The sequence below is a fragment of the Anomaloglossus baeobatrachus genome, chromosome 9 (assembly GCF_048569485.1).
Source record: "Anomaloglossus baeobatrachus isolate aAnoBae1 chromosome 9, aAnoBae1.hap1, whole genome shotgun sequence".
Taxonomy (NCBI): Eukaryota; Metazoa; Chordata; class Amphibia; order Anura; family Aromobatidae; genus Anomaloglossus; species Anomaloglossus baeobatrachus.
The window spans coordinates 19,689,900-19,714,366 of NC_134361.1; the positions used below are offsets into that span (position 1 = coordinate 19,689,900).

The 24,467-nt window shown below is 46.3% G+C and overlaps 1 protein-coding gene across 7 annotated transcripts in view; it reads right to left on the reverse strand.

Moving 5' to 3' along the window:
• Positions 1 to 1,599: 1,599 nt before the first annotated feature.
• Positions 1,600 to 24,467, reverse strand: part of PHF1 (PHD finger protein 1) — a 44,246-nt gene continuing 21,378 nt past the window's right edge. For 5 of the 7 annotated variants that reach the window (XM_075323194.1, XM_075323191.1, XM_075323189.1 and 2 more), the window contains exons 2-15: positions 11,964 to 12,156; positions 9,850 to 9,941; positions 9,664 to 9,759; positions 9,493 to 9,593; positions 9,270 to 9,418; positions 9,027 to 9,122; positions 8,752 to 8,820; positions 8,185 to 8,308; positions 5,679 to 5,746; positions 5,345 to 5,485; positions 5,080 to 5,194; positions 4,904 to 5,001; positions 4,548 to 4,625; positions 1,600 to 2,243 (exon numbers count right to left, since the gene is read on the reverse strand). In XM_075323194.1, coding sequence (XP_075179309.1) covers positions 2,012 to 2,243; positions 4,548 to 4,625; positions 4,904 to 5,001; positions 5,080 to 5,194; positions 5,345 to 5,485; positions 5,679 to 5,746; positions 8,185 to 8,308; positions 8,752 to 8,820; positions 9,027 to 9,122; positions 9,270 to 9,418; positions 9,493 to 9,593; positions 9,664 to 9,759; positions 9,850 to 9,941; positions 11,964 to 12,139 — 1,635 coding nt within the window. In that variant the 5' untranslated portion in view covers positions 12,140 to 12,156 and the 3' untranslated portion in view covers positions 1,600 to 2,011. The remainder of the gene's footprint in view (positions 2,244 to 4,547; positions 4,626 to 4,903; positions 5,002 to 5,079; positions 5,195 to 5,344; positions 5,486 to 5,678; positions 5,747 to 8,184; positions 8,309 to 8,751; positions 8,821 to 9,026; positions 9,123 to 9,269; positions 9,419 to 9,492; positions 9,594 to 9,663; positions 9,760 to 9,849; positions 9,942 to 11,963; positions 12,157 to 24,467) is intronic. The other 2 variants (XM_075323196.1, XM_075323195.1) reach the window with 2 other exon arrangements.

Below are 24,467 nucleotides of genomic sequence, written 5' to 3' on the forward strand. Positions count from 1 at the left end.
ATATTCCCAGAAAACCGTATTTCATGTATAATGTTACTAGAGGCAGAAATCCTGGCCCGGGGCACGAGCGCATAATCTTCCTTTCAAGTCTCCACAGTGGACACCGATCTCCATGTGCACAGTTGGGTGGATGACATCTTGTGCCCCTCCACTGAGATATTTTCAGTATCAGCCTGTACTATGCGGTCATCCATTACTGCCAAGGCAGTCCCTGCAGTGTTCAGCAGATTGCAATAAAGAAGGGGTTAATTAATCCTTCAATTCACTATATACACCATCCTGAGGTCTTTAAAGGGAGCCTGTCACTAGGTTTTTCCCTTATGAACGTAAAAGACACCTTTATTATACTCACCTGCAGGGCTGTCCAGTATGATGGGTGTCGCTGCTCTCGGTCCGGCACCTCCTCCCGTGAGGCTATGGATTCTTTCATGTACAAGCAGGGAGACTATAGATTTTTTTACTGTACATGAAGGGAGACTGTGGGTTCTTTATTGTACCAGCAGTGAAACTATGGATTCTTTACAGTACCAGCAGCAATACTATGAATTATTTAGTGTATGAACAGTCAGACTATAGACTCCTTATTGTAACAGCAGCGATAACATGGATTTTTTATTTTACCAGCAGTGAGAGTATGAATTCTTTACTGTATGGTCAGTGAGACAATGGATTCTTTACTGTGCAAGAAGTGAGCCTAATGATTCTTTACTGTACAAGCAGGAAGACTATGCATTATCTATTGTACAAGCAGGAAGACTATGCATTATCTATTGTACAAGCAGGGAGACTATGCATTATCTATTGTACAAGCAGGGAGACTATGCATTATCTATTGTACAAGCAGGGAGACTATGCATTATCTATTGTACAAGCAGGGAGACTATGCATTATCTATTGTACAAGCAGGGAGACTATGGATTATTTACTGTACTGGAGGAGAGACACTGAATTCTTTACCGTACTGGCAGCAAGACTATGGATTCTTTACTGTAAGTGCAGAGAAATGATGTATTCTTTAGTGTTTCAGCAGTAAGATTTTGATTTGCTGCATAAGCAGTGAGATGATGGATTTGTTACCACAAACTTGCGACACTGACAAGGGGGCCATCCTCTACATCTAATGGTTAGAAGGTTTCGACATTTTACATACAAACAATGGAAGGAAGAACAGGGGTTAAAACCAGTCCAGATGATGTAGATCAAATATGATTTTAGATACAAATTCTTCAGTGCACGAGCAGTGAGAGTATGGATTCTTTACTGTAAGAGCAGTAAGACTCTGGAATTCTCAGCTACACAATGTTGGTATAATCGCTTCAGTGCACACGTTCTATAAGGGTTAAGATGCTTGTCTTGATAAATATATTACAAATTCTGATTACTAGACATGAGACATTGATCCAGGGAAGTGGTCTGATTGGCAGAAGGAAGGAATTTAGCTTCTGTCTCATGGTGTTTCTGCCTTCCTTTGGATCAACATGTTAGCATTTAATGTTGGACCTGACGCATCTCTGTATTTTTTTCAAACTTATCAACTATGTAGAAAATAAGTGATGAGCGAATGGCGCAACACGCAACAGATCAGAACAGAGAAGGAAAGCTTGTGTCTCTTTTTTAATAATCCCAGACAGACATGTATGTGATTTTCCATGAAGAGTCTAATAGACAAAGAACCAAACAGACACCATCTTAAACCAGAGCCTAGAACGGACAGAACATCGGACCTTCAATCCCACATAGTAAATTATGAAATACAAAATAAAAAGCTCAGATTTCCTTCATGTCGTCAATCTGTCCATGTGTGATGTGATGCAGCCTCGGCGAGCTGACGCTGTATAAACACGTGACACGACGAGAATCACAAGCAGCGCTATGTACACGCGTGTACAGAAAGTTCAGGATCGGCCTTGGAGAACTGTATATACAATAAGCCAAGATCGTGGGATCCTCGCAGGTAGCACATGGTTGAGTAGAGCGCGTGATCCGTGTGGATTTCCATGATACCGAGGAATCAGAAGATTTCCCCTTCTTCCCTTTCCACTAAATATTCAATCGCCCCCTCCGCAGTGACCCTCCGGGCCAGCACCTTGGTGCCCTGCTCTGGTGACCCTGACCACTCGCAGCCATCGGAGGAGGATGAGGATGGAGGTGCGGGAGGCGAGGACGGTTCTGGAACAGGAATCTGTGGCTCCACCACCTCGGGGAGCAGAGGAGACACTTCTGAGACTGCAGGAGACACCTCACTGAAATACAGAAAACGGAGAACTGTGAGAGGCTCACCCACAATGGCGTCAGCGGTCTGAGACATAGAACCCGTCTTATCATCATTACGCCACCTCTTGGACGGCTTACTCTACTTCAGTCGTTTGCAATGCGGCGTATCGGTTTCTGCATTTCAAACATTTGATGCGATTTACGACTTTTCATAGTCACGTACCCTTTTTTCTTTAATGAGGTATGAAACTGTTTACCGCATATAATAAGCTGCATTTGCGGCTTCTACACCGGTTTATGGACCAATGTGAGACAGTTTTTGGTGCATTTTGCTTAGTAAATTCCCTCATTATTTTGAAGGTTAGCAGAGAAAACATTCAGATTTCACCAGAGATCGCCTCGTCATTAGGATCTAGGGTGCTGGATGCTATTTTAGATGTTAATTTTAGCAACATTTTTCACACCGGTCTTGTTTAAAAGGAGCCTGTCAGGTCCCCTATGCAGCCAGGACCGCGAGCAGTTCCGGGTGCATATTGCTAATCCCTGCATAACTGTCCCTGTATCTAGCAGCACTGATAAAGACATTTTAGGAAAAAGTATTTCTAAAGATCCTTTATGAGATGCTACTGAGCGCAGGGACTAGTCACACGGGTGTCAATTCCTGCACTCATTCCACCCTTTTAGCATGTTCGCACGCCCACAACATGCTATTAAATGTCCATTGTCATCAACAGTGACGAGCGCATCTGTCTCTGTTAACCAGAATATAGAATCCTGTTCACACTAAATAGTCAATAGACAAAAATCTTTCCAAAAAAAATTGTATTTATTGTGGCACATTCAAAGAAAACTTTAAACTGACGTTTCAGCAAATTGCTTTCATCAAAGTTTTTATCTAAGAATGTAAATCACCGTATAAACGCGATAAATGACAGAAAAAACTTGTTATGCCGATACAAGAACAAAATCCGTCCAAATGACTTAATGAGACCATGTAGCGATGTGGACAACGCCGCAATCAGGATAAACGAACCACATCTAAATAGGCAAATACAGAATAACTATTATATTCTGTCTCTGTTGTCACCTCTTGAGAACGCCAGGCTTAGGGTCAGTGTGCGCATGTTCTGAATGCCCGGCACTTTCGGTCATGCGCACTAGACCTCTCTGAATCCGGGACGCGTACACCCCGCTTCATAGGAAGTGCTGGGCATTCTGATCATGCCCACTGACCCTAAGCCCGGCGTTCTCAAGAGGTGACAACGGACACAGATGTGCATCACCGCTGATGACGCTGGGCATTGAATAGCCCTTGTGGGCGTGCTAACATGCTAAGAGGGCAGAATGAGCGGAGGAACTAACAACCTTGTGACTAGTCCCTGCGCTCATTAGCATATCATAAAGGATCTTTAGAAATACTGTACTTTTTCTAAAGAACTCTTTATCTATGCTACTAGATACAGGGACAGTTAGGCAGGGATTAGCAATATGCACCCAGAACTGCTCGGGTTATGGGTGGATATTGCACCTGACAGGTTCCCTTTAATAGGCGAGGATCAGTCTCAGTATGAACAGTATCTAATTAAAAGGTATTTTCCACTAGTTACTAGAGAATATTGATACTTATAAAATAAACAAACCATACCAAACTGCCAGACCAGAAGTGACCACCAGTGACCGGACCAGTGAGGCCATCCATGTTCTGTAGGGTGCAATGATGGGTGTCGTCTCTTCTGGTCTAAGGCTATGTGCGCATGTTACGATTTCATGCATTTACACTGCATATTTCACTGCAACGTAAACGCATGCATCCTGCATCCCCAGCACAATCTATGAAGATTGTGTATAATTCATCCGCACGTTGCATTTGAGCGCAGGGATTTGCATGCTGAAATTTTGATCCAAATCGCTGCGCTCAAAAAAGTAACATGTCACTTATTTCGTGTGCTTTGGATGCTGCTCCCACTCGGTCTATGGTGGGGGCAGCATCCAGAGCGCATGAAATCGGCATCTATTCTGCAGACACACTGCATCCATTACGCAGTGTTTCTGCAGCGATTTGAAGCGCACATGCACTGCCAAATCGCAGCAGATTTTTCAGCATTGACACTACACAACGTGCGCACATAGCCTAATGGAGACAGTTAGAGCACAGCACTGGACCAGGATCAGATCCCAAGGATAAATGTGGCTGGATTAGTTCTTTAAGTATCTCTATTCTCTGGTAACGTTATAAAAAAAGAAGTGGAAACTCCCTTTTAATATCAGATGCGAAATAATAAAGTTGTAGTCCTCAAATTCCTGTCCGGTCACTGAAAACTGACCGCACGCACCTAGATTGGAGGGAAGCAGCCACAGTCCCAGAAGTGTTTGCTGACGGATGGAAAGAGGCGAACATCCTAATTGGAGGGCTGGAATAAGAAGAAGACAATTAATGGATGTTTCGCTGGTAAAAAGAGACAAAAACCAGGAAGCGGTGGTGGATCAGTGACTTCTTTTAAATTTTCCAAGCTATTCTAACCCATTTAATAAAATAAATAAATATTTCGCACATGGGCAATCCCTTTAACAATGTACAGTATGTGGAAACATACAAGCAGACGATGTTATATTGCAGCATAAACTGCCATTACAGGAATCACCAGACCACATACAATGCAATCAGTTATTTATCGGTCGGGTGTCTTACCTCTGCAGGCAGCGTGCTCCAATACGTCGGAAGTTGTAGGCGCTACTGCGAAATCCCAGGTACTCCTGGTTACAACTGAAAGGATTTTGTACCGCATCCTATAACAAGGACAGATGTCATGTCGATCTCGCAGCACATCCACTACCTGCCACGCTCCATACACCCCTCCACGTTACCTGGGTAAGAGCTCTCTGCAGCTTCTGCCTCTCCTTCCGAGTCCGTTTCTCTGTGTTTGGTGTTTTTGTTTTGTGTGGGGGACTTCTCAGGACCCCCATCCTCCCTAAAAGGGAACTGCAAGAGATCTTTATATCCGCTCGCTGCGGAGGTGAAGGGAGACACTGAATGCAGCATGATCTATATATATATATACACACACACAGTAATGTTTCATATGAGTATTGCATGGAGCACCAGATCACCCAGCAGGTCGGGGTCCCTCACCTTACACAAGGAGTGGAGCCTCTCACGTCTGTCTCTTGTAGCCTCAGCTCAGTCACCGTCGTCTGTGGGGCGGGAGGGGGGACGCGACTCTGCAGCCCAAAAAGACACTTCTTCTTCTTAATCTCCTTCCCAGAGATAAATCTACGAGCAGGAAGGAAACGTTATTTAATGGCAAAGCTTAAAATAAATAACTACATCTAGCCATGCCCATAACATACAGAGATGCCCAGCAGTTATCAGACATCACTTGATGAATATTGTCACAAAACAATGGGCCGGAACAGTCACAGTCGACCATGTGTGTGAACACGGACCCCAACCAGCCGCTTCTTACCTGTCTTTCTCAGCTGTCAAGGCGTGAAGCAGATGGGAGTACCTGTCCGAGCGAGGGGTATCTGTAAGCTGAATGTAATAAAAGGACAAGGTTGAACTAGACAGACCTAGGTCTTTTTTTTTCAACCTATATAACTATGACAGCTTGATTCTGTTCTAGGTGATAGAAGGGGGTCTCAAGCGACAGACCCACCTATATGATTGCCAAAGTAGTGAGTATAAATGGGAGGTCTTTATGGGACAATCCATGAAACTCAACCACAATATCATAGTGTTCTCTGTATCACAGCTTCACAGAAATGGTATACAAAGTCTGGGAGGCTGAGGAGAAGGCTGAGGAGGAGGCTGAGGAGGAGGAGGCTATGGAGGAGGAGAAGGCTATGGAGGAGAAGGAGGCTGAGGAGGAGGCTGAGAAGGAGAAGGCTATGGAGGAGGAGGCTGAGGAGGAGGAGGCTGAGGAGGAGAAGGCTATGGAGGAGAAGGCTATGGAGGAGAAGGCTATGGAGGAGGAGGCTGAGGAGGAGAAGGCTATGGAGGAGGAGGCTGAGGAGGAGAAGGCTGAGGAGGAGAAGGCTATGGAGGAGGAGGCTGAGGAGGAGGAGGAGGCTGAGGAGGAGGAGGAGGCTGAGGAGGAGAAGGCTATGGAAGAGGAGGCTGAGGAGGAGAAGGCTATGGAAAAGAAGGCTATGGAGGAGAAGGAGGAGGAGAAGGCTGAGGAGGAGAAGGCTGAGGAGGAGAAGGCTGAGGAGGAGAAGGCTATGGAGGAGAAGGCTGAGGAGGAGGAGGCTATGGAGGAGAAGGCTATGGAGGAGAAGGCTATGGAGGAGAAGGCTATGGAGGAGAAGGCTGAGGAGGAGGCTATGGAGGAGGAGGCGGCTATGGAGGAGAAGGCTATGGAGGAGGAGGCTATGGAGGAGGAGGCTATGGAGGAGGAGGCTATGGAGGAGAAGGCTGAGGAGGAGGAGGCTGAGGAGGAGAAGGCTGAGGAGGAGGAGGCTATGGAGGAGAAGGCTATGGAGGAGAAGGCTATGGAGGAGAAGGCTGAGGAGGAGGCTATGGAGGAGGAGGCGGCTATGGAGGAGGAGGCTATGGAGGAGGAGGCTATGGAGGAGAAGGCTGAGGAGGAGGAGGCTGAGGAGGCTGAGGAGGAGGAGGCTGAGGAGGAGGGGGCTATGGAGGAGGAGGCTATGGAGGAGGAAGCTGAGGAGGAGGAGGCTGAGGAGGAGGAGGCTGAAGAGAAGGCTATGGAGGAGGAGTCTCAGGAGGAGGCGGCTATGGAGGAGGAGTCTGAGGAGGAGGAGGCTGAGGAGGAGGAGGCTGAGGAGGAGAAGGCTGAGGAGGAGAAGGCTGAGGAGGAGAAGGCTGAGGAGGAGAAGGCTGAGGAGGAGAAGGCTGAGGAGGAGAAGGCTGAGGAGGAGAAGGCTGAGGAGGAGAAGGCTGAGGAGGAGAAGGCTGAGGAGGAGAAGGCTATGGAGGAGGAGTCTGAGGAGGAGGCGGCTATGGAGGAGGAGTCTGAGGAGGAGGAGTCTGAGGAGGAGGAGAAGGCTAAGGAGGAGGAGAAGGCTGAGGAGGAGAAGGCTATGGAGGAGAAGGCTGAGGAGGAGAAGGCTATGGAGGAGAAGGCTGAGGAGGAGAAGGCTGAGGAGGAGAAGGCTGAGGAGGAGAAGGCTGAGGAGGAGGAGGCGGCTATGGAGGAGGCGGCTATGGAGGAGGAGGCTGAGGAGGAGGAGGCTGAGGAGGAGGAGGCTGAGGAGGAGGAGGCTGAGGAGGAGGGGGCTATGGAGGAGGAGGCTATGGAGGAGGAGGCTATGGAGGAGGAGGCTATGGAGGAGGAAGCTGAGGAGGAGGAGGCTGAGGAGGCTGAAGAGAAGGCTATGGAGGAGAAGGCTATGGAGGAGGAGTCTGAGGAGGAGGCGGCTATGGAGGAGGAGTCTGAGGAGGAGAAGGCTGAGGAGGAGAAGGCTATGGAGGAGAAGGCTATGGAGGAGGAGTCTGAGGAGGAGGCTGAGGAGGAGGAGGCTGAGGAGGAGGAGGCTGAGGAGGAGGAGGCTGAGGAGGAGAAAGCTGAGGAGGAGAAGGCTGAGGAGGAGAAGGCTGAGGAGGAGAAGGCTGAGGAGGAGAAGGCTGAGGAGGAGAAGGCTGAGGAGGAGAAGGCTGAGGAGGAGAAGGCTGAGGAGGAGAAGGCTGAGGAGGAGAAGGCTGAGGAGGAGAAGGCTGAGGAGGAGAAGGCTGAGGAGGAGAAGGCTGAGGAGGAGAAGGCTGAGGAGGAGAAGGCTGAGGAGGAGAAGGCTGAGGAGGAGAAGGCTGAGGAGGAGAAGGCTATGGAGGAGAAGGCTATGGAGGAGAAGGCTATGGAGGAGAAGGCTATGGAGGAGAAGGCTATGGAGGAGAAGGCTATGGAGGAGAAGGCTATGGAGGAGAAGGCTATGGAGGAGAAGGCTATGGAGGAGGAGGAGGCTGAGGAGCCCAGGCTGCACCTTTATACAATAGGACCTGCGATAACTTACTTCTCCCAGTAGCAGACTCTCCCAGTTCTCATTCACAAAAGACAAGATTTCACGCTCAAAATCAAAATATTTCTTCTTACAACAAATACTGAGGTGATAGAGGACGAGGTGCGACACATCCACCCTGCCGGAGAGAAGACGTCCCGTTATGTATCTGCAATGTCACCTAACAACATCACTTTGCCTTATTTGTTACTGTGAAAGTGGGAAAGGTAGAAAGTAAATAGGAGGTCGATAAAACAAATGTGCAAAAAAAAAAAAAAGCTGCAAAAATATCAAAATTACATAAAATATTTGTGTAGATGCTTAACAGTGGATTGATGTGATATAATGTAGAGGTTAAGGGCACAGGGAATTTTTTTCATTACTCTCACTTACTGAACTTACAATCACCTTCTGCCTTATGCCTGATAACAGGGAATAATAGATGGCACTGACCTGTTATCCAAACAATGCACATGAAATCTGAACGTGCGTGTCATCCAGAGTCCGGATGGGAGGGACGGTCATTATACAAACCTCTGAATATATAGTTATTATCTGCGTGATTAATCCTGTAACACTCACCATCCCAGAGGAAGTCTCCAGGCGTTTTCTGGACCTCTCGTACAGACCGAGCACTCAAAAACATAAAACCTGCCAAACAGAAAAGTGGACTTTTCAATAAACACCAAGGTCACATCCCCTTTTCCTGCAGGCGTTTGTCAGCATCTAATGACACATTTTTTATTATCTAGCGTCTGGGCTCCAGACTGTGGCTCCGCACAATGTCTGGAAGGCTTGGAGGCCCTGTATTTGGAACTGGGAATCTATAATGTCCTTTCTATACATCTCACACTCACCTGTCTCCGTATAAAAGAGGTTTGCTCAGACACTGTGTACAAGCTTCATGAAACCACTGCAGACAGCGACAGCACTGAAGCATCTTCATGTTCCATCTGCGGGGACAGAGATCTATGTGTATATATTGGGGTAACGGCCTAAGGACACCGCCTGTGTGCACGTCTTATACTTACTCTGCTGTACCCACCCACCCTATCCCTATGGATACCGCCCCCCACCATTTTTACTTACGCCATACTTACTCTCCAGGCCCCCCGCAGTAGCAGTAACACTGCTGTTTATTGATTAGGTGCAGTGGATCCCACTCTAAAGACTTCAGCTGATAGGGCAAAGACAGCTTCATCTGCAGCATGGAGCGTGCAAAGGGGCCCTTCTTGAGCGCACCACCTCTCTGTAAGAACGACAGATGGTTGAATAGGAGGATCTCATAGTGAGAATGGCAGGAAGATGAGGGATGGCACAAACCTTGGTTGCCACTGCGAAGACGCATTGTCTGCACATCCAGGAACTCCCTGCACTATCTGTTTCGCATGGCACACTGGGCACGTGACATTCCTGATGATAAGCTGTGAAATAAAGCAGAGCTCAGTACCACAGGGGTGCAAATGCTTGTGCCAAACACCTCGCCTCACTTACCGTGCTTACACTTCCCACAATGCACCAGCCTATTGTCGGGGGTGCACGCCTGCGAGTTGCACACACAGCAGAGCTGCTCCTTTCCGGGCACAGCAGCTGAGGGAGTGAAGAACAGGTTACGGCGGCTTCCAGGATACACAGCAATCATCCATTAATCATTCATAAGGGAATGAATTAGATTCTTACGGGGGAAGATGTCCTTCCAGAGCACGGAGAACTGGGAATTATCTTCAAAGCGAACTAAGCACGTCTCCTGTGAGCTATCCACCTGCTCGTGAACCAGAGAGAAGAGAACGGCAGGAAAGATAGAGTAGATGGAAGACCGTGCAGGACGTACATACATATATTCATGCTGGCGCATTGTCCACTTTATGTGAAAGGTCTTAGCCCTTACAGAGGTTTTCTGCACTTCTAAAATTACCCTTTCAGATCTACAGCACTGGTGAACTCTCCGTTTTATGCTTACTTGGCTGCACTGACGACGTGCTGCCTACACGTGACCGCTGCAGCCAATCACTGGCCTCAGTGGTGCATGGTATAAGTACTGCTGCAGCCAAGTAAACCTAGAACGACAGGTGCAACAGAACGGTGGCTAAATCTATTACATCTTCTATTATTTTATCACATTTCCTTTCTTTGTCTTTTTTTAAAAATGGAAAACTCTTTTGCAGCCGTCTACATAGTATAAGTCCAGCACCGGTGTCCTGTGCCGCCCTGGAGCTGCTGCTCCTCCTAATGGCAGCCAATGGCTCACTAACGCTCTGCTGACCCTGGAGGCTGCTCTCCTCTCAGCCTGAAAGATTTTTTTCCCCATTTTACTGCACTTTTTAATTATTTTCTTATTTTTCAAAACATTACGTAGTAAAATGAAGGCTGTCTGTCAAAACTATAAGGCTGTGTGCGCACGTGTGCTTTTTTTTCCATGCTTTTACGCTATGTTCTGCACCGCAGCGTAAATGCATGCGTCCTGCGTCCCCAGCACAATCTATGAAGATTGTGCAAATTCCATCCGCACGTTGCGTTTTAGAACACAGCGTTTCGGCTGCTGAAATATTTTGCCAAAATGCTGCGTTCTAAAAAGCAACATGTCACTTCTTTTGTGCGTTCCGGATGCTTTTCCCATTCTGTGTATGGCAGAGCAAGCATACAGAACGCATGATTCCGCACGCACAATGCTTTCAAAACGCAGCTTTTCGGCTGCGTTTTGAGACGCCCATGCAGTGACTTAAACGCTGCGGAATAGAACGCAGAGACGTGCGCACATACCCTAACTCTTCCTGCAAAAAGCAAGCCCTCACACAGCCATGTCGACCAAAAAATAAAAAAAAAAAGGTTATGGCTCTTGGAAGAAGAGGAAAAAATGGAAACGTAAAAATGGAAATTGGCTCTACGGAATCAAGTGATTAAAACTAAGAAACAAAACTCCTATGCTTGTATTTGCACAACCACAATAATTTGACACGACACAGAAACATGTATGACTTTTTTTTTTTTTCTTTAAAATCGGGAAGACCTCAACGATCACTAAAACAGGCAGAAACCATCAGGTGCACGTCTCAACTCCGAACCTAAAGGATGGATCACAGCCTTTAAATTCAGACAATCTCCGGGCTCATAGCGCGGCCTCCGGGCTCAGTACAATGTCTAGGATCCATCCTTCAGTTTTGGAAGTGAGCAGTGTACAGATCGCGTCTGTCTCTCTATTTTAGATCCTTAGCAGTTGATCGCACGGATCACAACCTCTGACACATTTCTTTTCTGGAGTTGCAATTCTTCCTTAAGGCTTTTCACCAGCCCCAAACTGGGGCATCACCGGACTTGAGCGCAGACCTGTCCATCACACGTAAGCGTGCACACTGTAGGCTGCAGCTAGTTCACTATCCCAGAAGGAAGCCATTACTAAATCATAGAATGGTAGAGTTGGAAGGGACCTCAAGGGGCATCGTGTCCAACCCCCTGCGAGTGCAGGCTTTCCTAAATCATCCCAGCTATTTGTTTATCCAGTTTCCGCTTGAAGATTTCCACTGATGGAGGGCTCACCACCTCCTGTGGTCGCCTGTTCCACTCCCTGACTGCCCTCACAGTCCGAAAGTTTTCCCTAATGTCTAATCTGAATCTCCTTCCTTTAAGTTTTGTCCCATTGCTTCTTGTACTTCCTTGTGCTAATGAGAATAGGAGGTTCCCTCTGCACTGTGACTTCCTTTCAGATATTTGTAGACCGCTATTAAGTCTCCTCTCAGCCTTCTCTTTTTTCAAACTAAACAATCCTAGTTCTTAAAACCACCTTAAAATTAAAAGTTACCTTTTTAATAATGCCTAGATACAGGAGTCCATCTGTCCAGCGAGCCAACACATCCTGACCCTCCCAAAAACGCGCCAGAGTCTGGAAGCGAGGTCGTTTCACCAGTGCAGGGGTCACCCTTGGGCTGACAGGTGTGGTACGGCTGGGTCGGGTCGAGGGCTCCCGCCCCTCCATCACATTTTAAAAAGAACCTGAAATTACACAGACGTGTAAAGAAAAGAAACTCTGATTCCCTTAAAGAACGTAACACATAAATATGGATGTGATATCTGCAAGCCACCTAAAGTTGTGCCACCAAAACAGCTCCGACCCACTGAGGTTTGGACGACATTAACCCTATGGTTTCCAGCACCAAAATGTCAAACGAGTCTTAGAAGCTGCACACGAGCTGAGAAAAATTATGGATTCTGCCCATCTCCTGCGATCATTGATTGAAAATTATATATGGACACAACAGCGGATGAGGCCACTGCTGACCACATATTCTGTGTACTCGCATCTTTTTTTGACCATTTGTCCCTTTTTGCAGTTCACTCTGTTATTTTTCATTTTTCCTTTTCTGATCTGCTGGTTTAGTCTGACATCATGATTGGATCATTGTTACAAACCATCTTATTTATGGTGGTTCATCGACATTTGAGCCATTGCTTGTCGGATGTTTGGGCGGGTGAAGTCCTGTAAGTGAGGCCGCATGGATCAGGCATCAATGAGTCCTGGGTGCTCACAATCCTGTCATCACTTGCTTCTTCCGGACCAGATTTGGTGATGCTCAGTACTGTCTACAATATACCAAGAACACCCTACAAGACCTGCCCTTCCGGAGATGCTCAGCTTCACTATTTGGCCCTTCTCTACGTCACTGAGCTCCTTACTCTTGGCCCATTTTTTCTGCTTCTAACAAATCAGCTTGATCACTGTCCCCTTGCTGAATAATAAACCCCACTTCTGAGGGGCGCCGCTGTCACCAGTGTTATTTAAATCGCCCCTTGGTGGTTTTTTATCATGGCTGATTGGTTTAAGTTATTTTGGGTGCCTGTAAATGTAGCAGTTGTGACACGGCAGCTGCAACATGGCTGAAAGGCGCCATATTTATGCCATTTTTTTATTGGCTGAATGTTTTTGTTTTTGCGAAACCAAACAACTCTAACAACAGAAGTATCACAGGTGGAAAACCTATGGCACAGGGAAAAATAACCAGAATTTAATAGTGTAGTGGGTTCTTTGTGGGCACCAAAAATCACCCACTAAAGTCATAGTCCTCTACTATTCACTTACATTATTACTGTAGACCCTGTTGTTCCTGTTACAGTTGTATATTGGGGTCTGCCACTAATACAAAGGTATCTTGGGGCCGTGCCTGTCACTATTATGAGGGTCTTGTGGCTGCCACTTCACCTTATCCATGTGGAATTATGTTAGTTTTTTAGTGACTGTAGAAGGGTTGCAACTTTTTCCTTGGTGCCCTATAGTCATAATCTTACTGACAATTTCTCACCAAAAAGATCAGAAATTACGGTCAAAAGCGTCCACTCGAGGATATAATAGAAAGGTATATAATTCCTCTGACTTCTCCATCACCTATACCTCCAGGGTGTGGGGAATGAGAGGGGAAACGTCTTGATGCATTCACTTCTGAACACAATTTTACGGTTTATATAAAAGGTCAGTAAATTCTTCTATTGGTCCATGAGACGCCAGTCTTATACTGTCGGTCAGCAGGTTAGTGGTTTAACAAATTCCTAGTCAGGCAGATAAATGTTTATCTCTCAGTGGTCAAAAGAGCATCTTGATCCTAAGAGTTCGGACCCTGCCCTGTATTAGACTGCTTCCCTGTATCCCTAATGTGTATAACTTATCCAAATCTGTGTGTAGCAAGAAGCTGCTGCAGACAGGACACAAGCACGGACACTGCAGGCGATCAGTGAGTGCACGCACACCGTGCCAGTACAGCCATCCTCTCACCTGTCTGCGGCAGTCATACTGGGCATTTAATTCAGGCAGCATTTGCTCTGGATAAGAGAATGCTGTCAGGTGAGCTACAATGGAAAGACAGGTGTGAGGCCTTTTGATGGAAGGGGCAGAGAAGAGCACTATGCCAGCCACACCGAGGGTGCACCCAGGAGCCCTCATCCGTGTATGCAATCAATTAATGCTAGGGGCTACACAACGACACGACAGCAATTCTCAGACAAGTTGAATGACCAAAAATATCTGTGCAAGTTTCTCTCGCACGACTATTTTAGTGCCGAGATTTCGCCGTAACTAAAACAACCAAATCTCTGAGAAGTTGCAAATAAGTTGCAGTTGCTTGAGACTTGCATTGAAGTCTATGACGAGCAAGTCGTATGACATCACAGGAAATCGTTAGATGTGATATCATAGCGAGATACTGCAACTTCAGTGTCATGTGACCCGTCAGCGTGTAGCCTTAAGGCCCGTTTACACACAACGATATCGTCGGGGTCACGGTGTTGGTGACGCACATCCGGCCTCGTTAGCGATGTCGTTGTGTGTGACACCTTTTTGCGATCAGTAACAATCGCAAAAAGGTGTCAAATTGTACGTCGTTTACACGTCGTTCATTTTTTAAAAAATCGTTCCTCGTTTGGAACGCAGGTTGTTTGTCGTGCCTGCGGCAGCACACATCGCTATGTGTGACACCGCAGGAACTTGGAACAACATCGTACCTGCAGCCGCCCGCAATGAGGAATGAAGGAGGTGGGCGGGCTGTACCGGCCGCTCATCTCTGCCCCTCCGCTTCTATTGGGCGGCCGCTTAGTGACGCCGAACGAATCTCCCCCTTAAAAGGAGAGATTGTTCGGCGGCCACAGCAACGTCAATGAACAGGTAATTGCGTGTGACGCTGCCGTAGCAATATTGTTCGCTACGGCAGCGATCACCACGTGACGAGCCACCGACGTTGGCGGGTGCTATCGCTCGCGATATTGCTAGCGATGACGCAGCGTATAAAGCTCGCTTTAGCCTAAGGGTACTCTCACACGAGCGTGAAAATCGGAAAAGTGCAATGTGAGAAAATCTGGCATTGCACTCGGAGCTATGTTAGTGAATGAGGGAGAGTAGTTGGTAAGCTTTTCTCGCATTCAGATTCTGGATGCGAGAAAAGCGGTAGCATGCTGCGATTTTCTGCTAGAGCCGTTTCCCTCACACCTATTCAAGTGAATGGGTGCGAAAAATACATCGGACTGCACTCGGATGTTATCCCAGTGCAGTGTGATATAGCACAGGCTGACAATGAAGGAGATGGGGGATTAACCCCTCCCTCTCCTCTGCAGCGCCCGCCCTCAGCTTCACAGCTGTGACCTGATTGCAAGATCGGGTCAGTCGCATGACACTCGGCTCACGCTCGCAGCAGAACCTGAGAGTCCGGGGGTCATTAGCCTGTCGCATCGGATGCCATACGCTCGTCTGAGTCCAGCCTAAAGCAGGGAAACAGGGGTGATGGAAAAGGAAAAGATTCCATGCCTGCTAGACTTTTTACCCAAGTCAGAAAGGTCTGATGTAGGTTTCCCGTTAATGTCAATTTCCTGTCCCCAGGGGCCAACTCTACTCTTCCATGGACATAGATCTGGCAAACCGTCCCGCTACGTAAATGCAAAGAGACAAACCTGGACTGTCGCATGACCCCATAGCAAGTCCATTAACAGGATTCACTCCTCCTACACCTTCTTGGGCACTGACATATACCACAATGAAATAGCTGGTCATTGTACCTTGCAGAATAGTGACAGCACATGCGCCATCATTTTTCATAAAAGATTATGGAAAATCCTAAAAAACCTGCTGTAGCAGTGAAATAGAAACCAATATAAGAAATGGTGCAGATAACCATCACGTGGTCTTCCAGATCAGCTGGTTTTGTAGGTTTTTTTCCCTGGCTTTAGAGATTGCCAGTATTGCACAAAATAAGTAACGTAATAAAAAACAGGCAACTGTAACTTCTTTGGCTTTCTGATATACTTAGTGGTACAATTCCTTGCAGTGAATGGAAGCTTTTACTGTTTACATCGATAGGTTGAATCATGTTCTGCTTACAAAGCTGCAGGGCTCGTTACAAGAGAGGCCGCTCATATTCCCTCATACACTTGGATAGCTGTCGGATGAACTATCGTTTGGCCAACAGCCATCTGTCCCGATACTCCAATACCCAGGAAACCCCGGCCCAGTGTCTCGCAGAGGTTTATCTCTCGGGGAAAAAAAAAATGATCGTCCATTGAAACACCGACAGGACGGATCTTTCTCTCCCCGACATCATCTACTGTATGTAGGTTGCTTCTTTCATGTCTTTTTGCCACATTTTTGCAAAAATTAATAAAAAAATACCTTTGTAAACTGCAGTTTTATTTAAGATCCACTGCCTGTCAAGTTATGATCCAGATTTTTACTGTAGATTTCATCCTTTGCAATGTATAAAGTGAGATTAGTGGTAAACCTGCAACAATTTAGTCACAATTTGCACTGGTTTGCTTAAATGGGTGGTTAACTACTCTACAATAGTGGCCACATCTCTGTAAAACTGCTAGGGAAGGCTTTTTTCTAAATGCCTTGTTCAGCCAATTCTGCCTCTGAGCAGTGCTATTGCGGTCCACTCATCCCCATGAATTGACCCCCCCCCCTCCCCAGGCTCCGTAGCCTCTGAGATCCGGTGAGGTCACGTCAACTTCCAGTTGACCTGACATCATCACCTAGGCCGACCCCAGTCTTCCTCAGTGACTGGGCTGTGGGCAGAGTTTCATTGCTCGTCACAGCCCAGCATTCCTCCTGGTTGTGGCACTCTGCAGTGAAGGAGAGTGTGGGACATGCTGCGCTGAGATGAGCGGTGAAACGACAGCCACAGCCCAGTCACTCAGGAAGACTGGGGCGGCCTAGGTGATGTCAGGTCAACTGGAAGGTGACCTGACATCACTGGATCTCAGAGGTCACAGAGCCTGGGGGGGTGGGGGGGTGGGGGTTGGAGGGCACTTCATGGGGATGAGTGGATTGAAATAGCGCCACTCACAGGCAGAATTGGCTCAACAAGGTATTTGAAAAAAGCCATCCCTATCAATACCCATCAGTTTTACAGGGATGTGGCTACTATAGCAGAGTAGTGAACCACCCCTTTAATGCCCTGCATGGATGTGTGAACACCTCCTTACTCTGCACTATGCACCTGTGTCTGATGTGTCTGCCCTTTCATGACTTCTAAAAACATGTATTTAGTTCCAAATATATGTAGAAATCAGATCCCATCAGGCAGAAAACCATTTTGATTGGATTCAATTTTTTGCAGTTAAATCTTGTTAGGTCCAGAAATATTTGGACAGTGACACACGTTTTGGAATTTTAGCCATTTAACAAAACATATTCCAAATCCAGTTCTATAATGATTATGGGCTTAAAGTGCCGACTTTCAGCTTTAATTTGGGGGTATTCACATCTTAAATGGAGGAAGAGTTTAAGAATTACAGCTCTTTAACTTGTAGCTGTTTTTTTGGTTTTTTTTTTAAGGGACCAAAAGTACTTGGAGAATTATCTCAAAAACTCTGTCATGGGCTGCATTGGCGATTCCCTCATTAATCCATCATCAATTAAACAGGTAAAAGGTCTGGAGCGGATTCCAGGTGCGAATTTTACATTTGGAAGCTGTTCTGTGAGCCAACAACATGCAGTTAAAGGAGCTCTCCATGGAAGAGAAAAAGACCATCATTAGGCTAAAAATAAAAGAAATCCATCAGAGAGATAGCAGAACTGGTAGAAGTGGTGAAATGAATAGATTGTGTTTTGTTTTGTTTTTTTTGCAAACTGTACCAAACACTGGGGAGCTGGGAACATAAAAAAGGTCTGAACATCCCTGGAAGACAACAGTGGTGGATGATTACAGAAGCATCTCCATGGTGTAAATAAAAACCTCACAACATCCACCCAAGTGAAGACGTCTCTCCAGGAGGATGGTGTTTCAGTATCTAGGTCTCCCATAAAGAGAAGAGTTCATTAAAGGGAACCTGTCATCAGAAATTTGGCTTTCAACCTAAACGTTTCCCCCTCTGCAGCTCGTGGGCTGCATTCTAGCAAGGTTTCTATACTTTTTGTGCCCCCTTTTAAACCAAAATAAATACTTTATAAAACTGTACCTTTCGGTTTGAAAATCTTGTAAATCATCCATGGGGGCGGGCCGTGTGGCGTCCGTTGCTGTATCTTACGCCGTCCCCCATGCTCCATATCATCCCTCAGGACGCCGCCCACTGCGCCTGAGGTCCCGTGCACGCCGGGACACCTAGTGACGTGGTCGCAGGCACGAGGTTATGGGCGGCGCTGTGATTGCATCGCAAGTGCCCGCCCATACTCTCGTGGGCGCACTCTCCCCTCTGTACGTCGCTCAGATCCTCCGCTTCTCCTGTGGTGGCCTGCTCCGCTCCTCCCATCTATTTCCTGCTGCAGGGTACGATGGGAAGGAGGTGACGTCAGGCCGGCGCAGAACGCTGGAGGCAGTGGGGGAAAGGGCGGGCACGGGAGTATGGGCGGGCACTTGCGATGCAATCACAGCGCCGCCCATACTCTCGTGCCTGCGACCACGTCACCAGGTGTCCTGGCGTGCACGGGACCTCGGGCGCAGTGGGCGGCGTCCTGAGGGATGATTTGGAGCATGGGGGGACGGCGTAAGATACAGTAACGGACGCCACACGGCCCGCCCCCATGGATGATTTCCAAGATTTTCAAACCGAAAGGTACAGTTTTATAAAGTATTTTTTTTGGTTTAAAAGGGGGCACAAAAAGTATAGAAACCTTACTAGAATGCAGCCCAGGAGCTGCAGAGGGGGAAACGTTTAGGTTGAAAGCCAAATTTCTGATGACAGGTTCCCTTTAAAGCAAATACTGAGGGGTCACCACAAGATGCAAACCATAGATCTGCCTGAAAAATAGAAAGGCCAGATTAGGTTGTCGAATAACATTTAGAGAAGCCGCCCAGTTCTGGAAAATCATCAGAGAACAGATGAGACTAAGATTAACCTCTACCAGAATGATGGAAGGAAAAAAACTCTGGAGAAGGCTTGGAGCGGTTCTTAAACACATGGCGGAGGCAGTGCGCAGGCCGGGCATTCAGAGACCCTGGGGCACTAGTGGTTATTGATGATATGAGTTTAGACAGAAGCAGCCGGATGAATTCTGAAGTGCACAGGGAGAGACTTTCTGCTCAGATTGAACAAAATGCAGCAATGATTGGATGGAGTTTCACACGATAGATGGACAAAGAACCAAAAAATCCTGTGAAAGCAAAAAAAACTGGAATATTCTGCAATGGCCGAGTCATCACCAGATCTCAGCCCATCGAGCAGCATTTCACATGGCCGGAAAACTTCAGGCGTCACTGCTGCAAAGGATTCTCAACATAGATAAAAAATTAATATTTAAATTATGGTAAAGTTACTTTTGAGTCCCTGAAATGAGGAGTCTTTGTAGGAAAATGGTTGCAATTATTAAACATTTCACAGGATATTTTTGTTCAACCGTTTTAAAGGGAACCTGTGAGGTCCAATATGTACCCAGAACCACGAGCAGTTCTGGTTGTATATTGCTAATCCTTGGCTAACTGTCCCTGTATACACTAGCATAGATAAAGATACCTTTACAAAAAGTATTTCTAAAGATCTTTTACTGTATGCTAATGAGTGCGGGGACTAGTCCTCTGGGCGTTAGTTCCCCTGGCTAGTCACTCCTATTAGTATGCCCCTGTGGGTGTGCTATCATGCTAATGAATGTGCAGCGTAACAGGATGATATCACTCACCTCTCTGCTGCCATCGCGTCCAACGCTGGATTTTGGCTCAGTGCGCATGACCCCGGAGTTTGGGTCATGCGCACTACTTCAGTTTGAAGCCAGGACGTGCACACCCGGCTTCATAGTGCACATGACTGAACCTCCGGGATCATGCGCACTGAATCGAAATCCCCCTCGGACGCGATGGCGGTGGAGAGGTGAGATCATCCTGTGACGCTGCGTATTCATTAGCATGATAGCACGCCCATAGGGGCTCACATTGGTGTACTAACATGCTAATAGGGCCGACTCCAAAGGGGAACTAACGCCCAGGGGACTAGGCCCCTCACTCATTAGCATAAGGTTAACGATCTTTAGAAAATACTTTTTCTAAAGATCTCTTTGTCCATGCTAGTATATAGAGGGACGGTCAGGCAGGGATTAACAATATGCACCCAGAACTACTCGTGGTTCTGGGTGCATATTGGACCTCACAGATTCACTTTAAATAAACCTGAAAGTCTCCACTTCACCTGGATTTTAAATCCAATATAGTGACCTGCAGAGCTGAAATTATGAGGATTCGGTCACTGTCCAAATATGTATGACCCTAACTATATAAGGCTTATTATGGCAGATTTTCTGAGGCTAAATATATGTTCCTTTCATCTGAACAGGGGTTGTCTTGGATGTAGCACGTGGATTTCTGCAAGCACCATTGAGATGAATTGGACAGTCAGAGAAATTCCTGCAACACATCTGCAGTTTTGCAGTGTCTGAATTTACCCCAAGGGTACGTCAACAATAGGTTTGATACGAACCAGATTTTCCATCCGGACAGCACAAAATTTGCACTGTATTAGGCTACTTTCACACATCAGTTTTTTCCATCAGGTACAATCCGGAAAAAAACGGGTTAAACGGATCCGGTACCGCATCCGGTTTATCCCCATAGATTTGCATTGTTACTGGATTGTACCTGATGGCTTTGCGTTGCATCCGTTTTTTTCCGGATGTGGCAAAATTTATCAAAGCGGCGGCTGGAGGCAACGTGTCTTGCAACGTTTTTTTGTCCGGCAAAAAAAACCGCATCGCGCGTGATACGGCATGTTTTACAATGAAAGCCTATGGACGCCGAATCCGGTAAAAAATGGATGCGGCTACCGGATCCGTTTTTGTAAACTGCGCATGCACCAAATTAATTTAAAAAGCTGATCCTTCAAAAAAAAAAGGACAAACCGGATGCAAACCGTATCCACCGGATCCGGTTTTGTACGCATCCGGCATAACGGATCCGTTAAAAACCGGATCCGGTGGATACGGTTTTACATTTTTTGGCCGGATCCTTTGTATCAGGAAAAAAAAGGATTGTGCCTGAATGCAGAAAACTGATGTGTGAAAGTAGCCTTACAGTACTAGAAAAATGGATGATATTTACTCCAAAATGCTGTAGAAAAAAAAATCTGCAGTGGATAACAGATTGCAGTGTGCAATTTAAATATGCAGTACATATTTTTGCAGTTGATTTAACCCATTGTTAAGGGGGAAATCGACAACAAAGCTTCATATAATTAGTTGCAAATTTTTCCCACTGATATCCCCGTATAAACCTGAATATTCCTTCCCATTCACTGCCATCAAGCAGAGATTGTGACCACTGTGTGAAATCACACACAAAGAATATCAGAAAAAATCTCTGCCCCAGCTCCGTAGATCTGTTGTGACTTCACACTTAGCCTTCTCGGAATAGAAAACAAGATTATTGGACTAATGACATTACATAGATGATACAGTTCAGAAAATACAAGATTGAATGTAGCAAAATGTGATTATATGCAGAATGTGATGATCCGCATGCAGTGATGAATGTGTTCTCGGCCACGTTTTGTGGTATTAAAGGTGCAACCCGTCTTCCACAGAGAAACGCAGAGCACACCACAAATCAGAAGCGTTTATTCGGATTCACCTGCCACATGGGGCACACATCAGCCACAATCCACGGCCACCCGTGACCTACAGGGCAGCGGGCGCGATGGACAGCCGAGTAACAAGGATTGCACCTTTAATATTTCATCAGGTTGAGTCCGCTATGAAAAATCTTTATGTAAAAATGTCAGACAGATGATCATACAGACGACACAATGATCATAAAATATTGACAGTGTGAGCCCACAAGACAGTGATACAGCAAAGAGAGGAATAGCGGAGGCCGCGCTTCTCCTGGTCGATGTGCCGACCTCATGCCCCAGGCGTCTGTCTTCCTCCAAGTCTCTAGCTAAGTCAATTCGTCCTCCTAAGCCTTTTATCATAGTTTACAGCTACGTTGACCCCCAAGTCGCAGAGGAGCCGTAAACTTACAGCAAAGTCTATGTAAGGTATTGCAAATTGCAGCCATTAATCTAAATCCTGCAGTACAGGATCTTTCTGCCGGGCGGTATTCTTCCACCCAGCCTCCCTATACTCCCAGCACTAACTGTATAGGCCTTATATAGACTCATCTAAAAACATTTGTGAGTGATGTAACAGGCCGACTTTTCATCAGATTTCAGACCGGGCAGATGATACCTCCTTGGCGTCTCTACAATTTCCCGAAATATCCATTTGGCTAAAAACACATCACATAGGGAACCTCCCTCTTTACTCTGTGGCCCACACGGATCCCTTTAATCTAGTGGATTAACACGTCGCTTTGGTTCAAATAACCGGATCCAGAAAGGACGAGAGAAATTACCTTGTACCTGACCCATAAATTTTTCTATGTGGCGGAAAAGAAAAAGTGGCTAAAAATATTAGTTGTGTGATCACAGCATGAGCCGGAGGGGAAAGAGTAAGGCTAGGTTCACACTTCCGTCTTTTTACATCAGTCACAATCCATCGCCTTGAGGAATTACGGTATCTAGCAATAGATTTTGCAGGAACCCATTTTTTCCCCATAGACTTATTACCGACAGACTGACTGATAGCATTGCGTTGCATCCGTCCCGCGACGGATCCGTCGTGGAGTGACTGACCCGTTGGACGGGAGCAACGCACAATGCAACTTTTTTTGTGTGCGGCAGATTGTTTTTTTTCTGTGAGCATGCCCACAGTAAAAAAACATGATCGACTGTAAATTCAGTTCCAGCGGCTGGAACAATCAGCTGATCGCTCGGCTTTTGTGAACGATCAGCCGATACCCTCTCAAACAGTAAAAAAACAAAACAATGGATCCTTTTTTTTGCAGCATCAGGCTATGTGCACACGTTGCGTAATTGCATGCAGTTACGCTGCGATCTGCACATCAGCGTAACTGCATGTGTCCCCTGCACAATCTATGGAGATTGTGCAGGAGCCGTGCGCACGTGGCGTATTAGAGCGCAGCGCTTCGGCTGCTGCCCGAAGCACGCGTTCTAAGAAGTGACATGTCACTTCTTTCCTGCGCTTTGCCTGCATCCCCCGCCCTGTCTATGAAAGGAGCTGCAGTCAGAGTGCATGGAATCGGCTTTTTTTTTTTCCATTACGGACTGTTTCTGCAGCAATTTGAAGCGCACGTGTGCTCTTTAAATCGCTGCAGAAATTTCTGCAGGGCCAGTACGCAACGTGCGCACATAGCCTCAGTCACATCAGTTGTGCCACTATCTGCAACGCATCTATTGCATCAGTCACACAACTGATTGTGACTGATGCAAAAAGGCGGAAGTGTGAATGTAGCCTAATTCTCACCAAGTCCCATAAATGTTAGAATGCCTACATCCCTATAGGATCCAACTCCTTACTGTATAGGGTAACACTATAGGCTCACGCTGTACTCTACATAGTAATGCCACAGATTTACTAATCTACATGGTAATGCTGCAGGTCCTCTTGGTAACATAGATGATAATGCTATAAGTGTAATCTCCATATCATACACAGAAATATTGCAGGTTCCTTCTCTCTACCACACACAAGAACACTATAGGCTCTGGACCATCCAACAAATAAAGGGCAGTGAAGTGCCAGGAGGCCCAGACAAATAAACCTGATGCCCAGAGCCGGGATCACAGTCAGGACTCGAATAAAACCCGTCTGTCATCATCCGTGAAAAAGGAAAAGCTTTATTAGGAATCCATGACAACACGCAGCACGTGTCCGGCTTCAGAGGCCAAATAAAACTTTTCCATTTTATGGATTTTCTCCACACTGTATATGGTAATAGTATAGGTTCTTTCTACAGTATAATGTTATATGTTGTCTAACATATATTTTTAACTGTAGGGTCATGCCAATATATATATATATATATAGCTTCAGGGGTTTTTTCTATAGGCTCTCTCCAGACCGTACATGGTATTGACGTAGGCTGCCTCCATAGGGGCTCTCCATACCATATACTGTAGTATCATGGCTCCCCTCCCATATATGGCAATACCATACAATCCCTACATATCATATATGGTAATACTATATGCTCCCTCCATATCGTATATGGTGATACTTTGCGCTCTGTCCATATCGTATTACTATACGCTCCCTCCATATCATATTTGGTGATGCTATACGCTCCCTCCATATCATATTTGGTGATGCTATACGCTCCCTCCATATCATATTTGGTGATGCTATACGCTCCCTCCATATCATATTTGGTGATACTATACACCACCTCGATATTGTATTACTATAGACTCCCTCCAGATCGTATTTGGTAATGCTATAGGTTGCTCCCTACCATGTGTGGTAACACTATATTTTCCCTCCATGCTATATATGGTAGCAATATATGCTC